We start from the raw sequence: 23,882 nt of genomic DNA, 5'->3' as shown, positions 1-23,882 counted from the left end.
ACTAAGTCGAGGGCCGAACTAAATATTTATTGAAAATTTTCAACAACATCTGCATGTTTTCTCTTCTTTCAACATATGAAATGTTAAACTTTAGGATATAACTTTAGGAGGATAATGTTACAGGTCAGGAGTAGGTAGCTCAAGTTCACCCTTTGCTTGACCTGAGGGAAACATATTTGGTCCCTGTGGAGATGTAGTCAGCATTCACAGGCTGTGTCCATTTTGGCCTGCATAAGGACTCAGCATTTCCTGCTCACTCCTCAGGCTCTAGGCCTCTATTCACCTTCGACCCACCATCCCTCTACCTGACCAGTCCTTTACCCAACCTCTACTCACTCCTCACTCCACTCGCTCTGCCTCTACCCACCCCATCCTATACACGCCCCTCCCCTCAACCTGTTCCTCCCTCTACCCGTCTCACCCTCTAATCACCCCTCCCCTACTCACCCCGCCCCTCCCCTTTTACCTCTTCCCTATCCACCCCTCCTTCTACTCATCCCTCCCTCTAACTGCCCCTCGCACCACCATAACTTCCCCTGCCCATTATTCCTCACCTACACCCTCTGCCCACCCCTGCTTACCCACCCACTCAGGCCCAGCGCGCTGCCGATCAGCCTTTGCGGACAGCCACCATCTCTCTCCATGTGCAGGGCCGAACCAGCCGTCCCTGGGGTCCGCACAGGTGCAAGCGCTGAAGGCCGTGGCGACCGGGAGAAGTGCGCTCGCACTGTGGAAGGGCTGTCCGGTGCCAGTCGCGTGGGGCTCGCGCTGCCTGGGGGCCGTGCGCAGCCTGCCATACCCATCGCGCCGACAGGAAATCACAGGCGCTCGCCAATCCGCCGCACCGCTCGACAGGTGGGAGAAGTGACTGGTTGTGCGGGGAGCCTTCCAATTGGCTTGCCGGGTGATGACATCAACAGATTTCTCGTGTTACAATTTCTCGTGTTACAATGGGGAAGGATGTGCAATGAAGGGGGAGGATGGTGGGGGTGACATTACCAAAAAACAGCATCGGCTCTTGCTGCAGGGCGGGCCACCTCTAATACATTTTTGAAATGATCTTGCGGGCCAAATATAATTATATCGCGGGCCAAAGTTTGACATGTGTGTTCTACTGCATCCGTACAGGGCCTTGGCGAGGCCACTCCTGGAGTATTGTGTACAGTTTTGGTCTCCTTATCTGAGGAAAGACATCCTTGCCATTGATGGAGTGCAAAGAACGTTCACTAGGTTCACTGGAATTTAGAAATGTATAAAATTCTTAAGGGATTGGACAGGCTAGATGCAGGAAGGTTGTTCCTGATTTTGGGGAAGACCAGAACCAGGGATCACAGTTTAAGGATCAGGGGAATGTCTTTTAGGGCTGAGATGAGAAAAAAATATTTTCTCTCAGAGAGTGGTGAATCTGTGGAATTCTTTGCCAATGGAAGTGGTAGAAGCCGATTCCTTATCTATACTTAAGAGGGAATCAGGGGGTATGGGGAGAAGGCAGGTACTCAGTACTGAGTACATGATCAGCCATGATCAAAATGAATGGTAGTGTAGGCTTGAAGGGCCAAATGGCTTACTCCTACTTTCTATGTTTCCCCACTGCTATCAACTTTGTCATAAATACCTGCATGTCAGTGAATTAGACTATTTAAATTTAACATTGCAATGATACTAGTCTGTTTCGAAGAAGCTGAGTGAACCAAGCTCATGTCAAAAGTAATGCAACTAAACTGGGTCCATGTGTCAGGATTGAATATGGTTTCTGCTTCAGTAATCTCCAGTGGTTAGCACTGGTCTTGTAAACCAGGGGTCATAAGTTCATTCCTCACTGGGGCCTCATTTATGTGAGGGGCACTTGAGAAAGTGGCGACTCTGTCTTCCGTACGGTAGACAAAGTTAAATAATTTCATGTATGTTACATTCTAAATGTAATATTAACATGACAATAATGGAACTTTTACCAAATATGCATAATTGGTTTAATAATGGTGAGCAAAGAGAAGAGTGGACCTAGTGGGCTAGTGTGACATTATGTGTAAATGTTGGGCACTGGGGAAAACCTGGTGGTTCCTGAATCCTGGGACAAATATCCCAATATAGTCATGAACACAAGGGCAGCAGGGAAGCACAAACAATATGAAGAAAGTTAACAATCTCAAGCTGAAGCTTTTATCTGACAGTAAAGAGATTAAGATGGGTTCTGTTCCTCTTACTTGTTTCTACAGGATGCTATTTTAACCACCATCTGCATTTTCTTCTTGAGTTTAACTTATTGGCAGGATTTTTGATAAAACAGTAATAGGGTAGACTGAAGTTAATCAGCTGGTTATTCCATCATGCAAACCTGTCTCTTTTACAGGGTCAGCTGTGACTTGGTTGACCGACTTGTTTAGTATTATTCTTGTTAAAACCAGAATACAGTATCTCTGGGTTGTTGCCTGTGACACGCGCCATTGGAGGCAAGAATAGGAAGTTATGGGAGATAAATATGCAGCTGAGAAGTTGGTGTGGGGGCAGGGGTTCAGATTTGTGGGACCACTTCTGGGGAAGGTACGACCTGTACAAAAGGGATGATTGAGGAAGGAGAATGGAACTGAGTGTTAAGTCATATGATGGAACAAATAGGTTCTTAAAAATATTCAGATTAGACAAGTCCCTGGGATCAGACGCAATAGATCTCAGGATACTACAGGGAGGTAGAGGTGTCAACAATGATCTTTACATCCTCTGTTGTCATAGGAGATGTACCAGAGGATGGGAGAATGGCAAATATAGAAACCTTATTTAAGAAAGGCAAGAGGGAGAAACCTGAGAATTCTAGACCAGAACCTTTGGAGAGGATTCTTGGGGAGAAATTTTACAAGCAGTTGGTGAAGCGTAATCTCCTTAAGGATAGTCAACATGACTTTGAGAGGGGCAGACTGTGCCTCACAAGCCTAACGGAATTTTTGAGGAGGTGACGAAAGAAATTTATGAAGGTAGGTTGGTGGATGTGCTATTGTAGTGGGCCGAGTAACTGCGCATTCGGATGGGCCAAATCACCATCCCAGTCGTCCGACACAAGATGGCGTGGGCACCCCCTTCCCTTCCAAGGAGAAGCCCAGGGGACAGTGCTGCTGGACAGGGAATGACTCCACAATGCACTGACATCACTTCCTAAGGCCAGCACGACCCTCACTCCTCGAGGAGTGTGAGGAATTAAAAAATTAAGTTCAGTTACTGGTTCACCTCACGCTGTGTGGACGTCTCTCGTTTCGGTAGTGCTGCCGTTAGCTCACGCTACAGTGGTAACCACAATGGTTTAAACGTCATTGGAACCCACCTCGAACACAACAAAATGAAGGATGCTACGACTGCTACAGTTGCAATGGCTGGAACCAATGCTGTGGGTGTGCATTTGCCGCCCTTTTGGGCAAATCAACCAGGGCAGTTCCAGATCAGAGGCATTGTCTTGGAGGATAATAAGTTCTGGCAAGTCAACAGTGCCTTGGACGCCGCTACCGCAGCAAAAGTAAGCTCCTTCGTGGAAAATCCTCCTATGGAGGGCAAGTATGAACAATTCTGGCGTTTCCTCCTCGATTCCTTGGACCTTAGCTGACATGAGCACGCTGACTGCATCCTGAATATGCAAGGTCTGGGCGTAGGAACCCCTCCTATCATGAACGAAATGGTGGCCTTGGCGGACCGACACACAAACTGTTTCTTGTACAAGGCCCTGTTCCTCTCCAAGCTACCGTGCACGTTTCCTCGGTGATATCCAACAGGGATTTCAGCGCCCCACACCTGGTAGTCAAAGAAACAGAGAGACTTTTCCGCCACCCGCAACAAAGCTCCATACACATGCAACCAATCTACGCTCCCCCCCACCAGGCCCCCCAGCAATAGCCACGGCCCAGCTGCAATGTAATGAGCGCTGAAACAGAGCAATTACTGTTTCTACTACCGCAGATGAGGCCATAACGCCCAGCGGTGCATCCTTTCATGTTCGTTCCCCAACGCCAAGTCAAGTGCGGCGGCGGGAAAAGGACAGGCCAGCCGCTGATAGTGGCCTCAGTGGTTGGCACACATAAAGGCCTACTCTACCTCAGGGACCAGTGAACAAATGCTAGTCGACACGGGCACAGAGATAAGCCTCATTCCACCGACGTATTTCGAACTCAAACACAAACCCAAGGGCCTTCCCCTACCCCTACAGGCAGCCAACAGTTCCTCCGTTCCGAGTTTTAGCACCCGCCTCAGTGAGAAAAACAACAATGAAATATTACTGTGATTTGCGAAACAAGAGGTTTAATTCGAACATATCAAGTTCTTATGAAAACAATATTGTGACTTATAATTTCAATTGCACTGAAATCAATTTAAAGGCAATATCAGTTTCCCAAGAATTTAATATGGCAGATGCCATGTCTACTCAGTACATGCTAGAAATCTACTGTTGAACATCTCGAATATCACTCAAATTTAAACAAGATTTCACTCAGAACTACTTGCTTATGGTTTATCTGAATTAGTCCTGTCCATGATCACGATTTAAGTACTGTTGAAAGTTAGCACATTCAATATGTTGGTGACTTCTTGCCTGTTGGCCTGTGCTTCTCCCCCACCCCCTCTTCCCTCCTCACCCTACCTTTTATTCAGGCGCCTGCCTGCTTTCTGCTCATACCTTGACAAAGGGCTCAGGCCCGAAATGTTGGTTTATATACATTTGCTTCCCATGGATGCAGTGTGATCTGAGTTTCTCCAGCACTTTTGTGTTTTGCACCTACAATCAGTGTCTGCAGACTTTCCTGTTAAACTCTCAGAAGGCCACAACTGTTAATAAGATTAAGATTAATAATGAGAGTGAAAGCATTTAACATAATAGGCAAATTAAAATTTAAATAAAAAATAACAGTGAGTTCCTGGTGGGAATCTGGACTTAAAAGAAGCAATTTCAAATGTTAATCCCGCCTTTCCCATTTGTATCAGGACTGGATAGTTCAAATACAAACTTATTCACATTTCATTCCCTCCATAAAATATCTCTGATCTATTGGGTTCTTTCAACTATTTCCTTTCTACCCAAATACCCAGAAACTGCTGTGCTCTGCACTTCTGAGTTCCAACAGGTTCTTGCTGGATTTTTCTCTCTGTGCTGGCACTAAAAGCAATTACGCATATTGTTCAACAACTTTGAGTCCGTTACTACAGGCATACCCTCTCTATCAGGGTCAGTCACTCAAAACTGAGCAAGTTCCCCTCTTTGTGGTGAATTACCAAAATTGTCTACGCCAGTGAATAAATCCAAAATGCTGCCAGAACATGTCAACTATTTGCAAGTTCCTGCTTGGCATGCAAAACTAAGTATTTCACTATATCTCAGCACTCAGGACAATAAAAAAATTCAGTCATCCACTGACATGTTGAATCTGCTAACACTCAACAGTGGTTCAATTTTATTGTCATGGGCCAGGGAGTTGAGGAGGCTAGACCACCACTTTTTTTTTTTGAAGAGACAGATAAGACAACCTTCTTTGACCTACAGCTGGATGCAATCTCCTGACATATTTGCTCCTCTAATTCCTGTTGACTATACAGAGCCTGGAGTACACTCCCAACAAGGTGATCATGCCTTTCCCATTCCTCAGCTTCATCCAGAGCCACACTAGCCGATCCTTTTGTAATATCACCTCTGACCACTGCTGTGACATCCTTCTGAATCAATAACACAACAGCCCTTCCACTTTTACCCCCACCTCTCTTAACAAGGTTTACATAATGGCTATCACATCTCAATCCTATGTGCGGCATGTTCGCATGGCAGTTAGTGCGATGTTATTACAGAGCCAGTGACCTAGTAAGGATTTTGTACGTTCTCCCCACGTCTGTGTGGGCTTCCTCTGTATGCGCAGTTTTACTCCCATTTTACAAAAAAGTACAGGGGTTTGTAGGTTAATTTGTGTAATTGAGCAGCACGGGCTTGTGTGCTGGAAGGACCTGTTACTGTGCTGTATGTCTAAATTAAAAAATAATCAAGTTCATCCACCTTACCTGACACCTTTAGCATTATAATAAGTGCAATTTGACCCAAATCCTTCCTCGCACCCTGACTTTCTCCTGCACACTAAACTTTCTCTCTTTACCCTCCATACCAATTTCTAAACTCTCACTTGCTCTGCCAGTCTAGTTCAAACCCTGTAAACTGATGTTAGTCTCTCTCTCTCGGATTCAAGTGCAACCTGTGCCTCTTGAACAAGCCAATTTTCCCCTAGAAGAGATCAACAGTGATCCAAAAACCTGCATCAGCTCCTCAGTCATGAATTTATCTGGGCTCATTTCTGAGCTCACTCGTACATGGCACCGGTAGCAATCCAGAGCAACTTCCCTTGAGGTTTAGAAGACCTCTTACTCATATCTGCCTGTTCACCCTCCCCCTCGTGAAAGTTATCCAGCTGCTCAGCAACATCCTTGACCCTGGGACCTGAGAGACAACACATAATCCCAGAGGCTCTTCCACAGCAACAAAACCTCCTGTCCATCTCCTTGTGATTGCAGAATGTTGCGTCTATTCCTGTCACTATCGAGTCTCCTATCATTACTGTCTTGCCTGCCCGCACCTTATTCTGCTTTTTAAATATGGAAGAATAAATATTGACCAGAACAATAAATGTATTTAATAATGTTGTAGAATCCTTGGTAGTGCTTTACCACATCCTTGAAAGCCCCAAAATGTGTTTAAATTACTCTCTGGCAATATAATCACTTGTACAAAGAAAATTCACACCAATAATCTGAACTCACCAAGAAATACACAAACAATAAATTACAATCAGATTATTTAAAAAAAGAAAAAAGAACTACTCGATAATAGATGGTTGCATCCTTCAGACCAACAAGTAACTTCAAGCTAAACATTAGCAGGGATGAGAGTGGGGAGAAAGGTGAATTGTGGCTAACCTTAGACTAGTGGATTGTGGCTAACCTTCTACAACATTATTAAATACATTTATTGTTCTGGTCAATATTTATTCTTCCATATTTAAAAAGCAGAATAAGGTGCGGGCAGGCAAGACAGTAATGATAGGAGACTCGATAGTGACAGGAATAGACGCAACATTCTGCAATCACAAGGAGATGGAAAGGTGGCTAACAAGCTAACCTTTCTTTTCTGACAGCAATGAAGGGACTCTATTCTCTTTCTAGTTTATGTTACTGCAGTCTTTTACTTTGCTCTTCGTAAAAAATAAAGACAAATCTGTTTACATCTGCAGAATTCTGTGACAGCAAGCAGCGGAATCAAAGAGAAATGTCACAAACTAGTTCTCTCTTCAATGCAAGCACTTGCATTGATACCAAAGTTATAATGGATCCAATTTACAGGAATCACTGTAGTTCCTCAAATGGTTCTTCAGCAGCCAATGCCAAGATAACAAAAATATAATGACCTGGTTTTGTAGAGGAATGCTTGCGGATAATTTGTAAGTTGGAGGTATTGGCGATAGAGTTGAAGGTTGTCATAGCTTACAACAGGATAGAGACAGGATGCAGGGTTAGGCAGATGGAATTCAATCTGGTTAAGTGCGGGGTTGTAGTGTGTTGTGAACGAGCCCAGCGAAGAGACTGAGACAACAGGCTGTGACCTCCAGTATCACAACTGTTTTATTTTGAATCTCGCGCTGCTGCCTTTAAGCCCGATCTAGGTCTCACCCCTAACATCTCGGGGCTTGCCGATGGTACAAGAGCATATGTAAAAAACAGTCCCACGATGCCATACAACCCCCCCCCCCCACCCAGAACAGCACTAATGAGGTCGGGATGCATCAAGGAAGAGGTGTGCTGTTTTGGCAGCCAACCTCTACACACTGGTGGGGGGACCTATAATGACATGGACAAGTCCATATGCACTGGTTTTAAACGTTGAAGCGTTTCTGTGTAGCACCCTGTATGGGCCTTCATAGGTCGTTTGAGGGGAGTCTTGTGTGCGCCTCTGCTCACAGGAAGACAAATCTGGGGGAGTAGTTGCAGGGCAGTTGACCATGTCGCAATGGCGGGGGTGGTGTCATAGAGCCCATTTTGTCACGCAGCTTCTCAGGGATGACAGTGGTGTCAACGTCATGCTTGGTTGCCGGAGGAAGGAATTGTCCAGGCACTGTGATGGTCTCTCTGTAGACTAATTCAGCCGAAGAGGTCCTGAGCTCGTCCTTTGGTGCTGTGTGAATGCCCAGGAGAACCCAGGGCAACTTGTCCACCCAGTTGGGCTTCTCAAGGTGTGTCATCAGCACTGATTTGAGGTGGCAGTGAAGACGCTCGACTAGTCCATTAGCTTAATGGTGGTAAGCTGTGGTACGGTGCATCTGGGTGTCTAGGAGTCTGGAAAGTTGTATCCATAGGGCAGAAGCAAATTGTGTTTCCCAGTCAGTCTGCTGGGACACCAAAGGGGGAGACCCAGGTGGCAAGAATAACTCTGGCACACGTTTCTGTGGAGGCGTCCGGGATGGGTATGGCCTCTGGCCAGTGAGTGAATCTGTTCATCACCGTAAGTAGGTAGCGGGACCCCTGGGAGATAGGCAGGGATCCGACTATGTCAAGGTGGACATGTTAGAAACTTCGAGTCGGAGCATCGAAGTGTTGGAGTTGGTACTTGCTGTGCTGCTTGTCCTTGGACGTCTGGCAGTCTGTGCCCACTCTGTGACCTGTCTACACAGGCAGTACCAAACAAATTTTGCGGAATCTAGCGTCACTGTCGTGCAGATGGAGGGGTGCGATAAACCGTGGATTAAGTCAAAAACAGTTTTCTTCCACTGGGCAGGGATGAGAGGGGGAGGTTGGCCAGTGGAAACATCGCAGTGGAGTGTGGTGTCGTTGGCATCAAGTAGAAGGTCTTGGAGCTACAACCCCGAGATTGCTGTTCTGAAGCTGAGTGTCTCGGGGATGTTCTGTTATGCCCAAGCCAGATCATGGTAGTCGATGCCCTGTGACATTGCGTTGACTGGAGGCCTGGAAAGTGCGTCAGTAACCACGTTGTGCTTTCCAGATAGCCCTTCAGTGTTGTTGGTCTGGCCCAGAAAATCTATTTCCATGAGGCCAAATGGCACTTTTCTGGATTAATGGTGAGGCCGAACCGTGCAAGGCGACTGAACAACTGGTGGAGGTGCATCACGTGTTCTGCAGGCGAACTGCTGGCTACCAGGATATCATCGAGGTAGATGAAAAGGAAAGGCAAGTCTCTCCCGACTGCGTCCACGAGGCGCTGAAAGGTCTGCGCTGCATTTTTCAAACCAAACGGCATCCGTAGGAACTCGAACAGGCCGAACAGGGTGATGATAGTGGTCTTTTGGACGTCATCTGGGTGCATGGGGATCCGATGGTATCTCCGGACTGTCGACTTTGGAGAAAAGCTTTGCGCCATGAAGATTCACTGCGAAATCCTGGATATGGGGGATTGGGTAGCAGTTCAGAGTCATTGCATCATTGAGATGTCTGTAATCGCTGCAGGGCCTCCAGCTGCCATTGGACTCAGGCACCAAGTGGAGGGGAACAATGGACGATGCCCAGCTCCTCCATGCGCCGAAACCCTTCCTTGGTGAGATTGAGTTGTCTGGGGCCGGGCAGCGGGCACATGAATGCAATGGTGAGCCAGTGATAGCAATATGGTGTTGGACGCCATGTTTGGGCATGTTTTACTGAAAACTATTGGCGAGGGTGCAAAGGAGATTTTCCAGGATGTTAGCTGGATTGGAAAATGCACTTATGAGGCAGAGCTAGGGCTTTTATCTTTGGAATGAAGAGGGAGAAGGTGACTTAACAGAGGTCTACAAGATTATGAGAGGCAGAGATAAGGTAGCCAGCATCATTTTCCCAGGGCGAGAGTAGCAAACACCAGAGGACATCTGCACAAAGTGAAGGGAGGAAAGTTTAGAGGAGACAACAGGAAGTTTTTTCTTAAAAAAAACACACACACAGTTGTGGGCGCCTGGAATGCATTGCCAGGGGTGGCGGTGGCTGGAATAAGAGGGGAATTTAAGACTCTCGGGCACACAGATGAAAGAAAAATAGAGCATTATGAGGTGGGGAGGGCTTAGGATTTTTTTGGTAGGTATATACAAGTCAGCACAACATTGTGGGCTGAAGGGCCTGTGGTATAATCTTCTATGCTCGAATTTCAGACAAGGAAACCAGCAAGTGATCAAAAAAAAAAAGTTGCAACGAGCAGGAAGCAATTAGCCTGGCCACATTTCCTCACCAGTGACAGGACCATCACCATCCCAGCTGCTTTATAGTTCATTAGGGAAACATACATAAAGTTAAGCTCACATCGTCTGCCATCAATTTTTGGATATGCACCGCAGTGTTGGATTTTGTGTAGCTGCATTATTTACAATGGCAAACAAGGGCTGAAATATGTGTTGATTCAGCTTTCATTTAATAATATAAGCAAGATTTTGGACATCAACAAGAGAATAAATCATGCAGAGGGGCAAATGAAAATTCATCTTAATCAACTCAAGGAATTGAATGACGTAGGGAATTAAGACGGGTTTTCAAATTCAGATCATTCAATGTAAAAAAAAAGAAACATCACATACAGAATGAAATTCATTTAGCTTCCTTCACCTCTATTTGAATGCAGAGAACAGGTCAGCCAATAATTCAACAAAGGAAGGAAATACGAGGGTGAAGAGCATACATCATAAGGAGAAGCTAACATCAAGTGGTCTGGTACAGTGTAAAGCCCTGTACAAGTTAGTGGACAAAGCCCAAGACATCACAGGCAAAACCCTCCCCACCATTGAGAACATCTACACGGAACGCTGCCGTCAGAGTGCACACCACCCAGCACACACACACACACACACTCTGTTCTCACTGCTGCCGTCAGGAATGAAGTATAGGTGCCACAAGACTTCTTAAAAGCATTAAGATTGATAAGTCCCCAGGGGTGGACAATATATACCCTGGTTGCTGTGGGAAAGGAGGAAAGTGATTGCTGGGGTTTTGGTGATAATCTTTGTGTCTTCCTTGGCCACAGGGAGGTACCGGAGGATTGAAGAATGGCAAATGTGGTCCCCTTGTTTTAAAAAGTTCACAGAGAGAATCCAGGGAATTAAACCGGTGAGTCAGTGGTGTGCAAACCATCAGAAAGAATTCTTAATGACAGAATTTATGTGCATTTGAAGAAGTAGTCTTCTCAGGGACAGTCAGCGAGGCTTTGTGAGGGGGAAGATCCTGACTCATGAACCTGACTGAATTTTTTGAAGAGGTAAAAAAAGAATCTAATGAAGGTAGTGTGAAAGATGCGGTGTATATAGATTTTAATAAGGCATTTGACAAGATCCTCCATGAGAAACTCATTTAGAAAGTCCTAAGGCATGGGATCCAAGGAAACTTGCCTTGCAGTAGAAAGCAAAGAGTTGTAGTTTTTGAAAAGTACACTGTCTGAAGGCCAGTAACTAAAGGAGTTCCATGGGGATCTGTTCTGAGACTCCAGCTCTTTATAAATTACCTAGATGAAGTGGAAGGATAGGTCAATAAGTCTGCAGATGATACGAAGGATAGAGGAGTTGAAGATAGTATTGAAGGCTGTCCCAGGTTACCAAAGGATATAGACAGGATGCATAGTTGGCAGAAAAGTGGCAGATGGAGTTCAATCTGGATAAATGTGAGGGGATGCATTTTGGAAGGTCATACCTGAAGGCCCAGTACAGGGTTAATGATCGGATGCTAATAGCATGGAAGAACAGAGGACATAGAACGCTGCAGTACAGTCCCTTCAGCCCTTGATGTTCTTCTGACCTTGGGGTTCAAATCCATACATTTCTCAAGGTTGCCGTGCAGATTGATAGGATAGTTAAGAAGTATCCTATGGGATATTAGGCTTCATTAGTCGGGGAATTGAGTACAAGAGTTGAGAGGTCATGTTGCTGCTCTTCAAATCTCTGGTGAAACCACACTTAGAATATTGTGCTCAGTTCTGGCCTCCTTGTTATAGGAAGGATGCGGAAGCTATGGGGAGGGTGCAGAGGAGATTTACCAGGATGTTGCCTGGATTAGAAAACAAGTCTTGTGAGGCAAGGTTAGCAGAGCTGGGACTTTCTCTGTGGAGTGTAGAGGGATGAGAGATGACCTATTAGAAGTCCACAAATCTCAGAGGAATAGATAAGGTAAACAGCCAGCACCTTTTCCTCAGGGCAAGTGCCAGAGTACATCTGTACAAAGGGGCATTTAAGAGACTCCTAGACAGGCACATGGATGAAAGAAAAATAGAGGGTGATGAGAGAGGGAGGGTTTAGTTTATTTTTGGTGGAATTATATAGGTCGGTACAATAATGAGGGCTGAAAAGCATGTCCTCTGCTGTAGTGTTCTATGTTCTAATAGTTGCCATTTTGAGCTGAAGACCTTTATCGACCTTGGGGAATACAGAAATCAGTGTAGAGGATGGGGGCTAGGTATGTTGATTTTATAAACAGGTGGAGGTGAAACATAATGGACAGAGGTAATAGACTGGCAGATGCTAGACAAAGGGAGAGAGGCAAGATAAACAGAGGGGTCAGGGGGAAGGAAATTGAGTCATAAAGATGGTTTCATCTGGACTCTCTTCATACTACTACTCTCACCTTCTTGTCACCTTCCAGCACTGGCAGCTTTTCTCTTCTAACCCACTCCACCCAATATTCAAGGTTGGTCAGAACACATACAGTACATGGTATCACATATAACCTTGTGATTCTTTTTCCTGCAGGCTAAGCAGAATGTCTACTTCTCGGGAAATGTACTCAAGAAAAAAAGGTAAGTATATAAAGGAGAGAAATGTAAACAAAATGACTGCAGTATAGAAAAAAGAAATATTCAGTCATAAATAATGTGCAAAGTAAACGAGTCCCTGATGAAGTGTATCATTGAGGAGTCTGATGGTGGAGGGGGAGCAGCTGTTCCTGAACCTGGTGGTGTGGGTCTTGTGGCACTGAGACCTCTTTCTTCAATGATTGCTGCTTTCTGACAGCAGTGTTCCATGTAAATTTCCTCGATGGTGAATTTTGTGATGTACTGGCTGGTCCACTACCTTTTGCAGGGCTTTCCACTCAGAGGTAATGATGCCCCTATACCAGACTGTGAGTCAGCTGGTCAGCACATTGACCATGGGTTCGCGTATTGGAGTTCGGATGGCACATGCGCAAGAGTCATGGGTGCGAATTCAATATCGTTACGGCACTTAACTCTTACACACACGCCAACTGAACTCCAATATGCGAACGTACCACGCATGTGCCAACCGAAGGTTCACAAATGCGCACAAGAATCAAGACAACCAGGCCAGCCTATAGATCCTAGGATGCTGACTAACAAGGTAAGCATGGACCAGAATATGGAAAGATTCACCAAGGTTAATCAACAAATTCTGGAAGTTTTCATTTGTTATTGTCAAATCTAGGATGAAAAAAAGATTTGATTAATAAGTTTGCTTTAAGACTTAGGTACTCCACGCGTGTGAGCAAAATTCCAACTTATGCCCATTTCAAGATATACCTGATCCTTCAGTCCCAATTATGGTCATAAGTCAGGAGTGCCTGTACATCATTCGGCCAAGTTTTCAGTCTCCCTCCTATTATTGAGCCCGCTACTGTGGTATCACCAGTAAATTTGTAAATGCCGTTAAAATAAAAACACAATGCTGGAGAAATTTAGCAGGTCTAACAGTATACTTTTTATAACAAAGATACATAGCCAACGTTTTGGACTTGAGCCCTTCATCAAGGACTGGCATTGTTGTACTGAAGTACACAGATATGCGTGTAAAGCAAGTAGAGCAGCCTTATGGTGCTCCGGTGCTGATTGAGATGGTTGAGGAGCTTCACCGGTTTTTCTTAGCCTCTCTCCTTTTGACTGCCTATTTATCTCCTCCCACCCTCTTCTCTTTACACTGGATTCTCCTATATTTTTTCTGGTCTTAATAAAGGGCTTCAGCTCGAATTGTTGATCATTCTTTTTTACATCTATTAACTATGTACATTACTGATATACATATAGAGAACATTATGTGCAACTTTGGGCAGTCTGCTCTCAGGAGTAAATAAAAAGTTTGGCAAGTTTAACTAGTAGATTCAGAGGAAGCATTTAGTGACAAATATTACAATTTATTTCTAAATGTATGCTGGTCAGGAGCTGAGCATAATTTAGCATCTTTGTAATCCCTCCATATAATCTTTCCTTAACTCTATTGAAAAATTGGACTGTTGACCGTCCAATTTCTCCATGGATGTTGCCTGGCCATGTTAATCTCTCCAGTTCCCATTGTTTACTCTTGAACCTATATCATTGGTCCATCACGCAAGTAACATTTTGTTTGATAATACTCCTGTAAAGAGACATGGGACAAGCCGTTAGAGGAGCCAAATAAAGTTTCTGAATGAGTAGAACAAAAATAATAAGAAACAAATAATTGATTGTTAATCAATTTCCCCTATTTTGTTTTCATACAAGCAATTCTCCATGAACCAACAGTGAAAATGGACAAGGGTACAGATAAAGGCTTTAAATTATTAGCAGGCTGCCAGTCTTGTTTGAAAATGATGGATCATTATTTGGAGAATGAAAAACAACGTTCAATATCTTAAAGTATAAAGACATTATTCATGCTTTAAACTCAAAAGATTTATCCATGAAACTGCTCTCTGGTCTAGATGCTGTTGGCTGTTAGATCCTCCTACACATTGTTAGTAGGCTCTTGTACAACTGTTTCTGGCCTTGAAAAGATATCTGCGAGGTCAACCAGCACTGTTTTGGACTCTGAGACAATCAAATGAAGTTGTTGTGTAATCTACACTATTTGGATAAATGTCCAATGTCCAACAGCTTTCTCAAACCACTTCTTTACTGAGGATAAATGCAATTGTAGTTGTGATTCAGGCTTGTCTGTTTGAAAATCTGCACCCAGTTTTCTTTGTCTTCCTTATAAAATCCTATGGGAAAGTGGTTTCTGCAACCATTGCAATTTTACTGAGCAAAAGTGTGAAAATCAGATCACAAGAATTTTTATTTTTAATTTGGATATAGATCTAGCAAACTCTGAAACATTAAGAATTAATCCAAAATACGATTATCGTAAAAACAGAGTTAAATATTACAGAAATGTGCCCTTCAGCCCAACTTGTACATGCCGACTTAGGAGTCTTCCAAAGCTGACCTCTTATGTATGCGTATGGCCCATATTTCTTGAAGCCTTCCCTATTGATAAACCTGTCCAAATACCTATCAGACTTTGTAATTGGACCTACCTCCACCACTTCCTCAAGCAGCTCGTTCATATACCCACCAGTTCCCATTTACATCTTTCCCTTCTCTCCTTAAACCTATGCCCTCTAGTTTTATATTCCCCAACCCAGGGAAAGAACTGTGACCATCTATCTAATCTACATCCTTCATGATTTTAAAATCTGTCACACTGCCTCCTGCCCTCGTTTCCTTTTATAACTCAAGTTCTCCTATCTTTGCAGCATCCTTTTAAATTTTTTCTCTACCCTCTCTCGCTGTCCCCTTTCCTTCAGCAGAATGTTGATGTTACACGACATTCCAAATGTGGTTGTAGCATAACACCCAAATTCTTGTAATGCTCTGTCTGATGAAGGCAAGCATGCCAAACACCTTCTTCACCACCTATATTCAAGGGTCTCTTGTTCTCCAACACTCTCCTGGACCTTGACATTCAAAGAATCTATCTTTGCCTTGGGTTAGTTTCCTAAAGTACATCACTTCAAACTTTGCTCACTTTCCTAGTTAAGATAAATTGTCTTGTAACCTTGGAAACCTTATTCGCTGTCCACAACATCACCCATTTTGGTGTCATTCACAAATTTGCTACTCATGCTACCTACATTCTCATCCAAATCTTTAATGAACATGACAAATGTTGCACCAATCCCTGCGACACATCACGGGTCGCAGCCTCCAATCTGAAAATCAATGCTCTACAACCATAATCTAACTCCTTCCTCCAAGCCAATTTTGTTTTAAGATATTGCTGCAGACCAGAATAATGTTGCTGCAAGATAAACTTTTCTGAATCTCTATATATTCTACTAAATGTTGGGGAACCAGTTTCACAGCATTAACTATTGCTCAAGGGTTAATACTGCCAAAATTTAAAAAAGAAAATTCATAGTCTCCGTCATAATATTTGCAAAGATGCACATTGTAACGTGTCTAACCGAGATGTTGTGACATTTCTTTCACAATCATTAAAAATAGAATATTTTAGGTGACCAGGAAGAGTCTGAAAATGCTAAACTAATTTCAAAAGACAGCTTGTTAAGATGAATAAAGCAGCTGAAACTCGCACTCACCTAAATTTTTCTCGACCACCAAATAAAGCATAATCTTCCAAAGTATTTTCTGTGGAGGTCAAGTACAACTATTTCCACTCTTTAGCTCAAAACTTGAACCAGATAAGGAATAATAATTGGCCGATAGCTTCCAATCTCTTCCAAGTTATATTAATTCTGTAGAATAAAATCCCTCAATGGCATGAAACAGTCGAAAGATGAACCAAACTTTATTTACAACTTGCCATGATAGGCTGTCCTGTCAATTGACATCAGTCTTATTTACAGTTGAAGCTTTAAAGTGGAAATGTGAGATTCTCTTGCCGATCTTTCGTCCCACCACTTAAGGCAGGAACTGAGGGCCAAGTTTAACAAACAGAATCTCAGTTACATTCCTTAAGAAAGAAGATAATTTTGCCCACCCTATTACTGGCAAGCATTTGCAAAACACTGCAAAAATCCAACTATTCTTACTTGGCCATTAACGCCCATCCCTCCTATCCTTTACAACGACTCTCATCTCTGAGAGTAAAGAGGTAAAGTGCTAACAGAACTCAACTAGAAGCACAGTAGGTGTATAGATCCAGCAACCTTTGCAGCATGGACGTTTAATTTTCAAACCTTGATTGTTGTGAGGCATCAAGAGAAACACAAGAACGACAAGCAAAGAAAAGCTGGTGGGGCTCAGTGTGTATGACAGCATCCATGAAGAAAAACAGTTAAAAGTTTTGAGTATAGATCTTTTATTGAAACAAAAATGGGAAGGATGGCAAGCAAGTAGTTTTGGAGGGGGTGGGTGATGGCGTGTGGAGGGGCAAACAGGTGATAGATTATGAAGATGGGAAGGGTGGAATGAGTTGTTGTGGGTGCGATGTCATCAACAGTCAACGGTGTTGAAGATTCTGAAGCAGTAAAACAGGGACAAAATTAATTTTTATCCTACTTATTTCAATAATTTTTAGAGAAATATTAACACAATTATAAAAGTTAAAATATCAAACTGTTCCAAGGAATCATTTTTTAAATCTATTGCATTTTTAAATATTTCTGGGTGAATTACAATTTACTCTGTAGAGAGGACTATTCTTGGAATAGCGTATTATTAGAAATAAACTTTAAGAAAATATGTGGGATTAACTTGCCAACATTACTTCTTCCAACATCATTATTCCTTTGTGACTTACCATGGTTTAGCAAACCTTCCTGAGTAAAAAACCTTGGCTCAAGATGCTTCAGAGAACTTCTTCCTTTGAGTCGAGCAAGGAGCTATCAAAAGATGAATATATTATCAGATCACAAATGTCTAAATTAAATTTTTTAATTAAATTTAGACATACAGCACAATAACAGGCCATTTCGACCCACAAGTCTGTGTTTCCTAATTTATACACCCTTAACTACACCTCTGGTACATTTTTGAATGGTGGGAAGAAACCAGAGCCCCCAGAAAAACCCACGCAGATGTGGGTTGAACGTATAAACTCCTTACAGACAGTGTGGGATTTGAACCCCAGTCCAGTCCTGATCATTGCCATTGTAAAGGTGTGGCGCTAACTGCTATCCCAACTGTACTGCCCTCTAATTATCCAAATTCATGTAAAACTCTGCTATAACAACTCTCTACTCTGGCCCTGAGTAGTAATAATAGCAAAGGCTAGGCTGTAGTGGCATGCTCCTGCAATAACACACACCAGATGGGTTGAGCTCAGTGAGCAGACTAGGTTATTGCAGGCTGCTGGGCTGCACTTATACTCCCAGCCTGGACCTGGCTGAGGACCGTGCTGGAGGGCGCTGACGTCACCCAGGCGTCATGTGGTCCCCCAGTGCGGGTTTCTGAGCCCCGTGCTGGAAGGAAGGGAAACCCCCCCCCGAATGGCGCCATTTTGGCCGGCTGCCCCACTGCGTGGCTTACAAGCAGGGCTGGTTCGCCTGCCTCATGGTGAGCCGCCACACAGCACCCCCCCGAACCGGCGTCAATGTCTTTTTTCGCCGGGCGGCCTTGCTTCTTGGGCTGGGCAATGACCATGGGCTCAGTGGGATCGAGGTGCGCTGACTTCAGCCTGTCCATAGTAAACAACTCCTGCCTGCCGCCAATGTCCAGTATGAACGACGAGCCGGAAAGCTGTACAACCCTGTACGGCCCCTTGTACGGTCGCTGCAGAGCTGCCGCGGTCGGGCCCCACTGAATGAAAACGTACTCCGTGGAAAGCAGTTCGCCAGGAACATGAGATGGGGGGGGTGCCATGCCTGGGCAGCGGTGGGGGTTCGAACAAGTCCAAGTATGCCCTGAGGTGAGGAAGTAGTTCGTGCAGCGACCACTGGGGATTGTGAGTTGTGTTAACGAATTCACCAGGTAGTGCCACGGTGCACCGAAGACCAGCTCAGCTGATGATGCCTGCAGATCTTCCTTGGGAGTGGAGTGGAAGCCCAGGAGCACCTAAGGCAGTTCGTCCGCCCAGTCGGGTACGGTGAGGGGGGCCATAAGCGCCGACTTAAGGTGGCGGTGAAGACGTTCGACCAGTCCATTGGCCTGCGGGTGGTAGGCTGTGGTGCGGTGTAGCTGGATCCCCAATCTGTTGGCGAGCTATGCCCAGAGCACAGATGTGAACTAGGCACCCCGATCGGGGATGAGGTGACCCGGGACGCCAAACCGGGCGACCCAACCATGCAACAATGCTCGGAAGCAGGAGTCGGTGGAGCTTTTGGCATCGAAATAGCCTCAGGCCAGCGAGTGGTGCGGTCCACCACTGTAAACAGGTAACGGTTGCCCCGGGAAACAGGTAAGGGCCCGACGATGTCCACATGAATGTGGCTGAACCATTCCCGGACATGCTCGAATTCCTGTACGGGTGTCCTGGTGTGCCTGTGCACCTTGGACATCTGGCCATGGGTGCATGCTCTGGCCCAGCCCGTGATCTGCTTCCGCTGCCCATGCCACACAAACCGTTCTGCCACCATCCGGACCGTGGACCTGATGGACGGACGTGAAAGGTCGTGGATGTGACGGAAGACCGTGGGGTGCCCAAGGAGATATCGCACAGGATGGTGCCTTCACTGCTCAGAGTCGGAAAGTCTCGGAACCACAGGCCTGTGATGGAGGTCTTGAAGGCCCTCGTCTCCTCATCAGATTCTTGGTCCCGGGCGAGCTGGTTGAAGTTGAGGCCGGGCGTCAGCGTGCAGATGGCCGGTCGCGAGAGTGAATCGGCAACCACATTGTCCTTCCCCACCTTGTGCTGAATGTCTGTGGTAAACTCCGACACGAAGGAGAGGTGACGCTGCTGGCGGGCCAACCAGGGATCCTTTGCCATCGCGAGTGCCTGGGTGAGGGGTTTGTGGTCGGTGAAAATAGTAAATGTCCTCCCCTCCAAAAAATAGCAGAAATGCCGCACTGCGAGGTACATGCCCAGTAACTCGCGGTCGAAAGCACTATACTTGTGTTCCGGTGGGCGGAGCAGACGGCTGAAGAATGCCAGCGGCTTCCAATGTCCATTCACCTGCTGTTCCAGGGCGGCACCAACGGCTGTGGCAGAGGCATCAACAGAGAGGGCCATATGCAGATTGGTGTGAGGGTGGGCGAGCATGGTGGCCTTCGTGAGGGAGTCCTTGGTGGCCTCGAATGCGGTGCAGGCTTCTGGGTTCCAAGCAAAAGTCTTGTGCTTGGCTGCGATGAGGACGAATAGCGGCTGCATGATGCGCGCAGCTCCTGGGATGAAGTGGTTGTAAAAGTTGACCATACCTGCGAACTCCTGAAACCCCTTGAGGCTGTCCGGGCGTGGGAACTCCCTGATAGAGACAACCTTCGCAGCTGTGGGCTTGGCTCCTTCAGTTATGATGGTATGGCCCAGGAATTGCATGGACACTTTCCCGAACTGGCACTTGGCCGGGTTGATGGTAAGGCTGAAGTCGGCCAGTTGGGAGAAAAGGGCACGTAGGTGGGCCTTGTATTGCACCCGGTCCTTGCTGGCAATGAGGATTTCGTTCAAATAAATAAAGACGAAATTCAAGTCCCTGCCCACAGAGTCCATGAGGTGCTGGAAGGTCTGAGCGGCGTTCTTGAGCCCGAATGGCATACGCAGGAATTCAAACAAGCCAAAGGGGGTGATGATGGCCATCTTGGGTATATCCTCAGGGTGCACTGGGATCTGGTGATATCCGCGCACCAGGCCAACCTTGGGGAAAACCCTCACACCGTGCAGGTTGGCCGTAAAGTCTTGGATGTGAGGGATGGGGTAATGGTCAGGAACTGTTGCCTTGTGAACAGTTGATAGTCTCCACAGGGAGCATCACGAGGCAGGCGAACCAGCCCTTCTTGTAAGCCACGCAGCGGGTCAGCCGGGCAAAACTATCTTGCACACATTTCACAAACTCTAACCCATCCAGCCCTTTCACAGAATGTGTTTCCCAATCTATATGTGGAAAATTTAAATCTCCCATAATTACAACCCTGTGCTTATCACAAATATCCACTATCTCCCTACAGATTTGCTCCTCTAGGTCTCGGTCCCCTCTGGGTGGTCTATAATACACCCCTACAAGTGTAACCTCTCCTTTCCCACTCCTCAGTTCCACCCAAATAGCCTCCGTGGACGAGCTCTCTAATCTATCCTGCCTAAGCACCGCTGTAATATTCTCCCTGACAAGCAATGCAACTCCACCTCCTCTTGCCCCTCCGACTCTATCACACCTAAAGCAACGAAACCCAGGGATATTCAGCTGCCAATCACATCCCTCCTGCAACCATGTCTCACTAATCGCTACCACATCATACTTCCAAGTATCAATCCACACCTTCAGCTCATCCACCTTTTTTTACAATACTCCTGGCATTAAAATATATGAATTTCAGAGATTTCCCAATTCTTAATCCTCATCTTTAATAACAACATTATTTCCTTTACCTGCCAATTGCCCTTCATCTTCTTCCAGAGCATTTCCTTTCTCTATCACCTGCCAATCCATATTCAAATACTTACTACAAACTTTCATTGTTTGCATTCTAACCTTCTCCTTACTGCTCTGTACTATTTTGCTCCCTCCCCCCAAACATTCTAATTTAAAGGATCCTGAGTAGCCCTAGCAAATACCCCTGCCAGGATTCTGGTCCCCCTGGGATTTAAGTGTAACCCGTCCTTACTGTACAGGTCACATCTTCCCCAAAAAAGGTCCCAGAGATCCAGAAACTTGAAACCCTGCCCCTTACTCCATCCCTTCAGCCACGTGTTAATCCTCCACCTCATTCTATTTCTATTCTCACTGTCACGTGGCACAGGGAGTAATCCAGAGATTACCCCCTTTGCGGTCCTTCTTTTTAACTCCCTACCTAACTGCCTGTACTCACTTTTTAGGACCTCTTCTCTATTCCTCCCTACGTCATTGGTACCTACATGTACCAAGACCTCTGGCTCCCGTTCCACCGGGCTCCCCCCCACCCCCGTTCCACCGGGCTCCCCCCCACCCCCGTTCCACCGGGCTCCCCCCCACCCCCGTTCCACCGGGCTCCCCCCCACCCCCGTTCCACCGGGCTCCCCCCCACCCCCGTTCCACCGGGCTCCCCCCCACCCCCGTTCCACCGGGCTCCCCCCCACCCCCGTTCCACCGGGCTCCCCCCCACCCCCGTTCCACCGGGCTCCCCCCCACCCCCGTTCCACCGGGCTCCCCCCCACCCCCGTTCCACCGGGCTCCCCCCCAACCCCGTTCCACCGGGCTCCCCCCCAACCCCGTTCCACCGGGCTCCCCCCCAACCCCGTTCCACCGGGCTCCCCCCCAACCCCGTTCCACCGGGGTCCCCCCCACCCCCGTTCCTCCGGGGTCCCCCCCACCCCCGTTCCACCGGGGTCCCCCCCACCCCCGTTCCACCGGGGTCCCCCCCACCCCCGTTCCACCGGGGTCCCCCCAACCCCATGACACCAGGCCGGTTTGCCCCGCCCCCTACCTCCACACCTCACGCCATTAGACCGGACTAACCTCTCCCCGTTACCAGGGCTAACCACCATTGCACCAGGCACTTCCCAGTTATACCGGGCTGCCCCTCCTCCCCCAGCTCCACCGGGGCCGCCCTCACCTCGGTGCCCGATTCCTGCTGCCGGAAGTCGCTCGTCATGCCGAGGGACCGCTCATGAACGTCAAGGAAACGAATTTCCACCTCCCGCCGATGAGCTTCAACTTTGACCCCTCACTCAGGCACACGCACTTCCTTCCGGTTACCATGGTTGCACGGGAGCTCGCTCTGCACATCCGGGTCATGTCTCAGATCAGTTGTGTTTTAATGTATTATTTCTTTTATAAATTATTAATCCTAGCTGATATATTGTTCTGAGAGATGTTGGTTTTGAATGTTCTTTGATTCTGGAACTAAGATCTCTTAATACTTTATTTTAATATAACTCTTACTCAGTTTATCTAACAGTGGCTCTATTGATTCACAAAGTAATCTTTTTTAAAATAATAAAAATATATGAATATTATTAATTACAAATTTTCAAAGCAACACTTTAAAATCGAGCCTGCCATCTGTGTGCTGGCAATTTGCTTTAAAAATATGACAGCTCAGTGTTGAGGGGTCTTGCCTGTCTAGGCTGGCAGCATGGATTGCTCCACCACCCACCCCCCGCCCCCCCCAAACAGGCAGGCGTAGCTGGGACCCATGCGGGTACCCATGGCTCCTCCTTTGATATGGAGTAAGGTGAGACTACATCAGGGCTGCCTCCTGCACCCGCAATGAGCTTGTCAACTTGATCCACTTGGCAGCCAGTTTCCACCCCCATCTCAAACTCTCTGACAAAACTCTCCCCTTTCTGGATCCCTCTGTCTCCATCTTGGGAGACCAGCATTGCACCGAGTTATATTACAAACCTACCCACTTGCACTTCCTCACATCCTGTCCCCTGCAAGGATTCTTTTCTCTTCCCCTCCACCACCATCAACTCCGCCCTCACCTGCATCTCCTCCATTTCCCACTCAGCTGCCCTGGGCCCCTCTGCTCCCAGATGCAACAAACACTGGATTCCCCTTGTCCTCACCAGCCTCTGCATCCAGAATATTATCCTTTGTAATTTCCAGTACCTACAACAGGATCTTCCCCTCTCCTCCCTTTCTGCCATCCGTAAGGACCGGACCCTCCGTAACTTTCTCATTCACCTCTCTCCTATGGCAGTAGGAGATGCCACACTTGCACCCTCACCATAATCTGGGGCCGCAAATAGGCCTTTCAAGTGGAGCAACACTTCACTTGTATACCCGCAGGATTGATTTGCTGCACCTGGTTCTCCCTTTGTGGCCTTCACTGCATCGGAGAGACTGGGCGTAGACTGGGAGATCGCTTTGCTGAGCACCTTCGCTCTTTCTGCACCAGTGACATAGACCTCCCAGAACATTTCACTTCTGCATCACATTCCCATACTCATATGTCCGTCCATGTCCTCGTCCTATCCCACCAAGACCACCCATAGATTGGAGGAGCAACTCCTGATTTTTTTGTCTGGGCACTCTCCAGCCAGATGGCATTAACATCGATTTTTTTGGTTTCTGCTCACCTGCTCTCCTCTTCCCCCTCCCTTCCCTTCCCCTTGTCAACTCTCCACTCCTTCCCTCTCAAA

The 23,882-nt window shown here is 46.4% G+C and overlaps 1 protein-coding gene across 8 annotated transcripts in view; it reads right to left on the bottom strand.

Annotated features, from left to right (window-relative positions):
* Window positions 1-22,476, bottom strand: part of xrcc2 (X-ray repair complementing defective repair in Chinese hamster cells 2) — a 92,869-nt gene extending 70,393 nt beyond the window's left edge. For 5 of the 8 annotated variants that reach the window (XM_069914800.1, XM_069914805.1, XM_069914804.1 and 2 more), the window contains exons 1-2: window positions 22,349-22,475; window positions 17,472-17,553 (exon numbers count right to left, since the gene is read on the bottom strand). In XM_069914800.1, coding sequence (XP_069770901.1) covers window positions 17,472-17,553; window positions 22,349-22,387 — 121 coding nt within the window. In that variant the 5' untranslated portion in view covers window positions 22,388-22,475. The other 3 variants (XM_069914799.1, XM_069914802.1, XM_069914801.1) reach the window with 2 other exon arrangements.
* Window positions 22,477-23,882: the final 1,406 nt, after the last annotated feature.

This window comes from Narcine bancroftii, chromosome 1, assembly GCF_036971445.1.
Source record: "Narcine bancroftii isolate sNarBan1 chromosome 1, sNarBan1.hap1, whole genome shotgun sequence".
Classification (NCBI taxonomy): Eukaryota; Metazoa; Chordata; class Chondrichthyes; order Torpediniformes; family Narcinidae; genus Narcine; species Narcine bancroftii.
The sequence above is the reverse complement of the archived record's forward strand: the minus strand, read 5'-3'. Positions and strand labels throughout refer to the sequence as shown.